Below are 8,502 nucleotides of genomic sequence, written 5' to 3'. Positions count from 1 at the left end.
TATTTTATTTTATTTTATTTTATTTTATTTTATTTTATTTTATTTTATTTTATTTTATTTTACTTTACTTTTACTTTACTTTTACTTTATTTATTTATCTATCTATCTATTTATTTATTTATTTTGGACCTGTGTACCTTTTTTTCTGTTTTCCCTTAGAAATGCTGCATTATTTAATACTCTGCAGGATTATGTGTATGAACCAAAAATTACACTTAAACTGAAAAGTCTTTTAAAGTGCTATCAACACTAATAATGAATAGTTACAGTTAAAACATAGTATTATTGTACATAAAGCAATAAGGAGGTAAACATTTTGGTTTTACTGATCCAAAAAATTTCAGCACTGTTATTTTAAAACATCCAGAGAAGAAAGCTGCTGTACGACCATGTAACAAAGCAGTCTAACCACTTTAGTCAATATGTTGACACGCATTGTAACCAGTTTTTTCTTAGTTATCACTGTATAACTCTACTCAATCTTGTATTTTCAGTATGTCTATACTATGACTTTGCTGCATTTTCATTTCAGCTGCTTCCTTTTGCCAAGCATTCGTATATTATATTAATCAGTGTAAAAGTATAATGATTGATTCATACAGTATACATATAAATAAACATACATGTCACAGTAAAATCCTCTTGTAGATTTTCTAGGGAACAAGAACAACAAAAGAGAGAAGAACTAATATTTTCTAAGGTCCAGTTGCTCTTTTCTCATTATATATTCAAATGTTTGGTTTTCTTTTATTTTACATGCATATTCTTAAAATATGTGACCATAGCCCACAGTCTTGTACGGTTTTGATTTTTAAGAAGTTCAAACAGGATTATTAAAATAAATATGGGTTAGACTCTTCTGACAAATGGCTTACATACTAATAGATCATAGAAAGATTTATGCAGAGAGTGAAGTGGTTCTTTAATATGCTTAATTGCTGGATAAAGTTGATCAATTAAACAGTGGTTCTGAGGGATAAAAGACAGTTTCAGTTAGATCAAGCCTTCCCACAAGCACACGCATTATTTCTGTTTCATATGCTAATTTAGCTCTTCCTCTAATTGTATGTATAAAAACAGAGGTGTAATTTAGTAGCAGAAGTAATTCTAACTATAAACAGAAAATTATACTTGAACATTCATCTCTTTTAAATAGATACTTTGGACAACAAACATGCTGTACACCTTGACAATAATAATACAAAAATTCATATTTTTCTCTAATGTTTAAATATTCACAATTTAGCACTTTTTGTGTACTAATAAATTGTTTAGAGGATGGAAGAGTTATGTGCCAAAGCATTGAACTTTTACAGCAGAAACTTAATGAAGCAGTATTTTGGGTAAGTATATACTTTTTATGGATCTCTCAGGAACATCTTTGGAAAAATCTTTTATCAAAGGAATATTTGTGTAGCTCCTCTGGGGAAGGAAAAGGTTTTCATTTTAATAAAACAACATGAAGAGAAACCAGAAACTCAGATAGAGTTTTATTTTTCTTTGGCAATGTTATTTTATGTTAAAGCTAGTAAATTCTGAATTTCTGCCTATTTCAGACCTGGAAAATCTATTGACATTTTTGTGCTTTGATCAGCTGTATTTTCCAGGGACATGGTAATATACCCAGGAATAAAAGTATAATTTTTATTATTTAAATATTATTTAAATTTAAATTATTTAAAGTCGTATTTAATAAATAGGACTCTAACTAACAGATCCGGGTTCTCTTCAGCTTTCTTCAGTTTCTGTTATTCCTGGGAATAAGTAATTCAGACTTACTTCATAATATTTTCTACTGGAAATATTTTCCAGTATATGCCAAGGACATGGAGAATTATTTCCTTTTTTGCTTTTCATCAACATTTTGAAGATTGTCTGAACGAACAGTATTGTTTAATTATCATAGAAGTTGGCCTGGAACAATAGAATGTTCCATTAATTATTGCTCCAACTATATTAAATGAAATAATATATTTTTAAATGAAATGATATATTTAAAAAATACAACATAAGGGAGATGTTGGCAAATGCAAGTAGTCTTCTAAGGTCTGATTTATTCAATAGTCTTTTCAGCAAATCAGATAAGGAGAGTTACTATGTTTTAATGTGTCAGTGACCTATGAGTCATATGAAATGCATATTTTTATTTTAAATCAAATTACATCTTATTGCTTCACATAGAAGAGAAATGGGATTTTAACCAAAGCTTAAAATTGTTAAGATATAAATTGAGTTTTTATACTATTCTATTAAGTTTAATTGGATTGGAAAGAAGATGTAAATAACATTTACATGGTCCCAGTTCAGGGGACCAGTTAAGCAAATGCACACATCTAGCATTTTTATTTTTATTTTTGTGTAAATATTCAAAAGTCCTTCCATAAATATGGATCCCTACATTAAAGTGTAACTGACAGCAGAAGGAATATATTAAGGTGAAAGCAAACAGATTTTTATTGTTTGATAATGTAGAACATTACGAAAAGTAGAAATTTTATTTAAAATCAGTAACTGCCAATGCATATTTTATTGCAATGAAATAACAAATAGCATTTCTATTCAGAAATCTATACTGATGAGCTTGACTGCTTTGTGTTTCAAAGCAAATTGTAGTTTTGCAGATTTTACTTCATTCAGGTTGGGAGCCGTATTAGATTATTGATTCTGTTTTAAAACTCAGAGGATGGATAAAATGCAATCTGCTGAGAAAGAACAAAAGAAAAAGGCAGAGCAGAAGATGGTTCTAGCAATAGTTCATTTAACGTCCAAATCTTAATAATTGTACAGAAGTGGAGCATGTCGGTTCAGATTCACAAGGAAAAAATGACATTAAGTCTATATATCTGTTCTGCATAAGACAAAAATACATGTTATGTAAAAGAAAAATATGGTGTATAAATTAAACACACTTGCTCCAGCACTTTATCCTTTGCTGGGGTGTATTGTGGGTTGCCATTCATTGGTTGACCTGGGGCAACTTGGTGCCATGAATGCTGTGAGAGGCAGTGGTTCCCTGCATTGCTTTGCTAGGACAGATGGTGCTGGTACTCTTCTCTAAAGATCAGTGATGCTGATACAAAATAGACTTGAGAGGTGTTAGGAAAGTGTCAGAAGTACAGTGTAGAGTGGGTCAGTACGGTTTTCTGGGAAGTGAAGTGTACAGTGATAGGGATAAAACAGGAGGGATCAGAGTCACAGTCTTGGCTTCAATTAAAGGGAATTCTTCATGGCAGGTTGAGAAGGAGTGAAGATCAAAATAAAAAAAAAATGTCAGAAGACAGAAGAAATAAATGCTTTGTTCACTCTGCCTGAGACTTTGTGTTCCACAGATCCTGCAGGTATGATTTTTTTTTTCAAGTCTCCACACAGCAGCAACTGTGAACATAGGCCCTATTAATATGAGTCCACTCAGATGGAAGTAAGGTAAAAGGAAAGAACAGGCCACAGCTTATAACCACAGCTCAGATAACCATGTATGGCGCAAATGTTGCTTTTATAGAGCTGGAGTTTTCAGAGCTTTCCTGTAGTTTTTTTTTATTACTAACATCTTTATTCTCTTCTAAATACTGCTTTCAGGCAGGGCAGCTTTTGTTAATCCTAAATTCACAGAAGCAGAGTAGCATCTAGATGGCATAATTACACAATATGTTTCTTTCCATGACAAAGCTGGCATATGGATAAACTCAATTCAACATACCAGTACCAATATACCTGTTTGTAGGTTGCACTGTAAACAAGTTTGCTGGAACAACTGAAAAAAAATGGTCTTTTTTTCTTAAATAAAATTTAATGACTTTGGGGGTCTGCTTATGGTAGAACTCTATTACATTACAACCACAACTAAAGAAGTAGTAATCAATGGAAAAAGTTCAAGAGTGAGCAGTGTGTTGTGAGAAACAGTTATAGGGGCATGCCAATGTGCTATTACATCCTGACTGACTCACATTAGAGCATGTTAATGTAGATGTTAGTTTTTACTTCCCTTGCAATCTTGAGAGTTTTTGTCTTCCTCCTGGAGTCCTTTATTTAATGAAGAATTGATACTATTTTCCAGGCATTTGCCTTGCAAATCTTTCCAGTTTCTGTATCTTACTAATGATATAGCATAAAAAGTTATTAAAGTTTATAATTAAAGTATAAGCTTATTAAAGTGCATAATTAAATAATATTGTACTTTAGATTCCCTAAAACACAATATTCGAGCATGACTCACGTAACAGAAAACAAATTGTCTACATTGCATCTCTTACTGGCTTTGAGTCACACTGGTATTTTTCACACACAAAAAAAGGGGTCTTAAATGTACCTTTATAATCATTTGGTTTATTCCAGTAGAACTTCAAGATAACTTTTCATTAAAAGTAGTAGATAAGCGATTCTATAATGGGTATTTAACATTTCAAAATTTACATTTTAATCCTTCTTTTGATAGACTACATGCCATGCTAATCAAGCTTAGCCCCTGACCATGATATAGGATAATATAAGCTACTTTTTTAATTAAGCTACTTAAACAGGTATGTGTTCTTAAAAGTCTCTAGCAAGAAGAGTCTCTGAGCACACTTTGCAGATTATCGCAGATTTTATAAGGTTAACTGACAAAAAGCAATCCTGAATGATGACTATTTTTTTTTTTAGAAAATTGCATTTATCTTTTCTTGTCTTTCTTTCAGTGTCCATGAAGAACTTTTTTATTTTTTTATTTTTTTTTTCCCCATTACACTTGCAACACCTTTTAGATATAGAGGGACAACTGTAGTATTGCATTTTTTTTTCTCCTAGACTAACAGAAACTCAATGTCTTTCAAAATTTTCTTAAAAGTTTTGTTTTTGTTTTTAAGTTTGCATGATTTCATAATTAACTTGTAGTCTTTTATAAAATGTTTTACTTCTGCTTGATATCCCCTATGGTCTCTTCACTTTTTTTTTTTTTTTTAATATGTAGTATTTGATTTCACTGATCAATTTCACTGTTTCTTTTTTCTTAATCTGTTTTGACATCCAAATCATGGACTCAAAATATAGTGAAGCTGTGGATGCCCCATCCCTGGGAGTATTCAAGGCTAGGCTGGATGGGGCTTTGGACCCATGCTGGTCTAGTGGGAGGTGTCCCTGCCCCTGGCAGGGGTTGGAATTAGATGATCTTTAAGGTCCCTTCGAACCCAAGACATTCTATGATTCTATGATTCAGTGTTTTTGGTCTATGAACTACACCTCACCTGAGAAATAAAGTCAATGTCATCAATAACTCAAATAAGAAAGAATTGACTTACAATGTCTTCAGTTCTTTTGAGAGGATAAGTTTGCGATCTGTTCTTTTTATTTACTTAATTTTCTGGGATTCTCAGTATTTGAGAAGGGAATAAAGGAGTGGTGGAGGTCATTTGGTTATTTGTGGGTGCTGCTGCAGCAAGGAATCCGATCATACATACATAAAATGTATAGACACAAGCTAGAATCCATATGTAATGTATCAGTGACAGCTGTTGTGGGGTATGTAGCCATACCTTTTGAAAAAGGCTACAAAGCAGCTAAAAAAAAAACACCAACAAAACAAAACAAAACAACACTAACTTTCCTTTCTGTTTATGTATAAAATTATTTTTATAGCCTGTATAAATCAACTATAATGTCAAGTGTTACCTCAGTGGCTTAGCAGAAAACATTGATGTTTTCCATTTCCAGTGCAATTCCAACTCTGAGGTTTGTATCTGAAAAGCAAGGTAGTTGCCAGCCTAGACATTGGTCTCAGCATAGTGTATAATTTTATGTGCATTTATGAGGAGAATCAAGTAGAAGGTGAGAATTATACTGGTTTTGAATAGGAAATAATAAAGAATAAGAAAAAAAAAAAAAAGAAAATTGCATAATCCACACAAGTTTTAAGTCCTGTATCTGTGATCCATATATATAGTGTCATTGTAGGAAGAATTTTTGTAATTGTTTAAATAGCGTTTGCATATCTAAAATCCCAAAACTGCACAATTTGCTGGTGTAAAGTGTTTATTGAACTCTGATGTATCAAACCTAAGCTTATTGAGATCCACTGACAAAACAGTTCTCAGTGGGGAGGCAAACTGGGCTGTAGTGGGGTGTGCTGTGATGCATGGGGGCACAGCTGTGATATATTTTTACGACAGAGCTATCCCAAACAAAGTTGGGCCACAGGGGATGGGAGATGATTCTCTTGGGTTGTTTTGGTTTAGGACTGGCATTAACAAAAAGAAGACTCTACTAATGCAGGGATTTGGGGATGTTCCAGAAAGGTATGCATGGAACTGGTTTGGAAGTGTGAGGTTGTGCTTTTTAGGGCACACAAAGGAGAACAGGAAGTGAGAAGTGTGGATCTTTGGGGTTAAGCCAAAAAATAATGGCTTTATTTATATGTAAAGTGCAAGGGAAACAAAATTTAGAAAAGCAAAGAAGGGAGCTGGGAACTGTTGCTGCTATAGAGAAAGAACACCAAATCCTTCTAATTTAAATGCTTCCAATTTGTATTTAAAAAATACAGCTCTGTTAATCCAGAGAAGTTCAAATCTGTGTGTCTGTCACCTAGTTACCCTTTCTTGAGCTGTCGCTTTTTATTCAGTACAATAAGTACAGAAACAGCTCTTCTGTTTACTGGCATCAGTTTCCACTAGCTAAGTGTTTATAACCATTTGCTATAGAAAGGGAGACCTTTTCTTTTTTAAAATTTCTGGCCTTCATCAGCCCTCATGCTTTGGTAGATGCATTGTCTAAACAGAATCTCCTTCAACAGGAGATTGTTTCTGGGTGCTGTCTCCCCCAGCCTCTGGTCATTGGTTAGGATGTCATCCTAAAAAGCAGTAAAGCTCCAGCAGAGGAGGAAACTGAGCCAAGGTGAGCCATAGCTGGTGAATTTTGATATTAGATCTCAGCAATTTTAATTCATATTAAGATTTTCAGATCCTTCTGTTTTCAAGACTATTTTAAATGTTTGTTTCTTTTTGGTATCTTCTACAGAACCTGTGTTTACTCTGAGCATTCACGGACTGTGGCAAGTAGAGCATACCCAGACATTTAAAAGTTTTGGAACTTGTAAGGAGATTTTATTATTATCTCTAGCACTGCAGATGTATTTGGCAGTGGCTTGTTTCAAAATCACAGGTTGTTTTGGTACACATCTTCATCAGTATACTATCATTTATTGCAACTTTCTCTACTGCACCCATGCAAAAAAACGTCTGTCAATTTCTATTTGCTACTGGGATAAAATCTATCTTCAAAGTCATCTGGAAATCATTTGCTTTGTAAATGTCATTTTTAATGATAAAGTTTCCTAAGAACGTCACTGGTACGACAGTACTCTGTTGAATTACAGACAGAAAATGATTGCTCTGCTTTAAAGTTGGTTACTGTGGTCTTGACTTTGCATGAAATTAATGGTTCAGCTGGCCATTTCAGAGCTGAAAATTCAAAAGGCAACTACCTAGTGTGTCAAATCAAAAGCTTCACTTTTGTTCTACTGTGAAACTAGGCCCAACAGATGAATAATAATACAGTCAATAGAAGTCATACAGTTCAATTTCTTCAAATACTTTTTTGGGGGGGAGCTGTGTCAAAATTCTTGTGTGCTTTAAATTAGATTGAGTTTTGAGGTTAAGGAAATAATCCATAGTTCCAAATTAAACAGATTTTTGGTTAGATAAGCCTGTGATGGTTCCAGCTGTAATTATCGTGGGATGCAAGTTTTCAAAGGCATGGGGCGTATGGAAGGAATATGCTAAAAAGGGGCTACATATTTCTTTAGTTAAAAAAAAAACTTTGTAAGTGCCTAATGCACTCTGAACCACATAAATGTCTTTAAAATTAGTATGGCTGTAGCAAACTCACAGGATTCTAGAATAAAAACATAAAACTAGAAGTAACATTTTTAAAAATAATTTTAAGGAGTTGATATGTAGTGAGCATGGACTGCTTGTGAGACACAACGTATTTTGAGGGTTAGGATTAGGCCAACTGTTTGAATGCATTGTCTACCCAGTTAAATGCTAGTAGTAAGTAAAAGATGCATTGTCAGTGATATTACTAGCTGTTTTTTCCTTTCCTAACTAAAGAAAGTATAGCCTTCTATAGCCAAGGTATTAAATTTTGCCAAATTTTCCCTCATTTTGGTTATTGAGTCTCTTCTAAGCTGAAATATGAGTACTCTATTGACAGAAATAATGTTTGGCACTTGGCCATAGAAATGTCAGGTGATGACCTATGGAAGAAGCTCACCAAATGTCATTTACTTTTGGCCTGAGATGTTGTATCTATGTTTACTTATCAGGACAAGATCTTTTTGGAATGATATGCTGCCAGAATTATTTAATGTTTCAGAATGAGGCTAAGTGATAACAGTGTATTTTAGAACATTTAAGTGTTCCTACCATAGTACAACACATTTTTATTATTCAGAGAAGTTAAGAAGAATATTATGAAGTATTTAAATTTACAATAGCTTTTTTTTTTTTTTTTTTTTTTTTTTTTTTTTTTTTT

General features: G+C 33.1%; 1 protein-coding gene across 1 annotated transcript in view; it reads left to right on the top strand.

Moving 5' to 3' along the window:
* Positions 1 to 8,502, top strand: part of FBXL13 (F-box and leucine rich repeat protein 13) — a 76,522-nt gene that overhangs the window by 8,097 nt on the left and 59,923 nt on the right. The window contains 4 exon segments of the mRNA XM_035341867.1: positions 1,276 to 1,343; positions 2,681 to 2,715; positions 2,718 to 2,756; positions 2,759 to 2,853. Of these exon segments, the coding sequence (XP_035197758.1) occupies positions 1,276 to 1,343; positions 2,681 to 2,715; positions 2,718 to 2,756; positions 2,759 to 2,853 (237 nt within the window).

This window comes from Oxyura jamaicensis, chromosome 1 (genome assembly GCF_011077185.1).
Source record: "Oxyura jamaicensis isolate SHBP4307 breed ruddy duck chromosome 1, BPBGC_Ojam_1.0, whole genome shotgun sequence".
Classification (NCBI taxonomy): domain Eukaryota; kingdom Metazoa; phylum Chordata; class Aves; order Anseriformes; family Anatidae; genus Oxyura; species Oxyura jamaicensis.
This window is presented reverse-complemented; position numbering and strand designations above follow the sequence as displayed.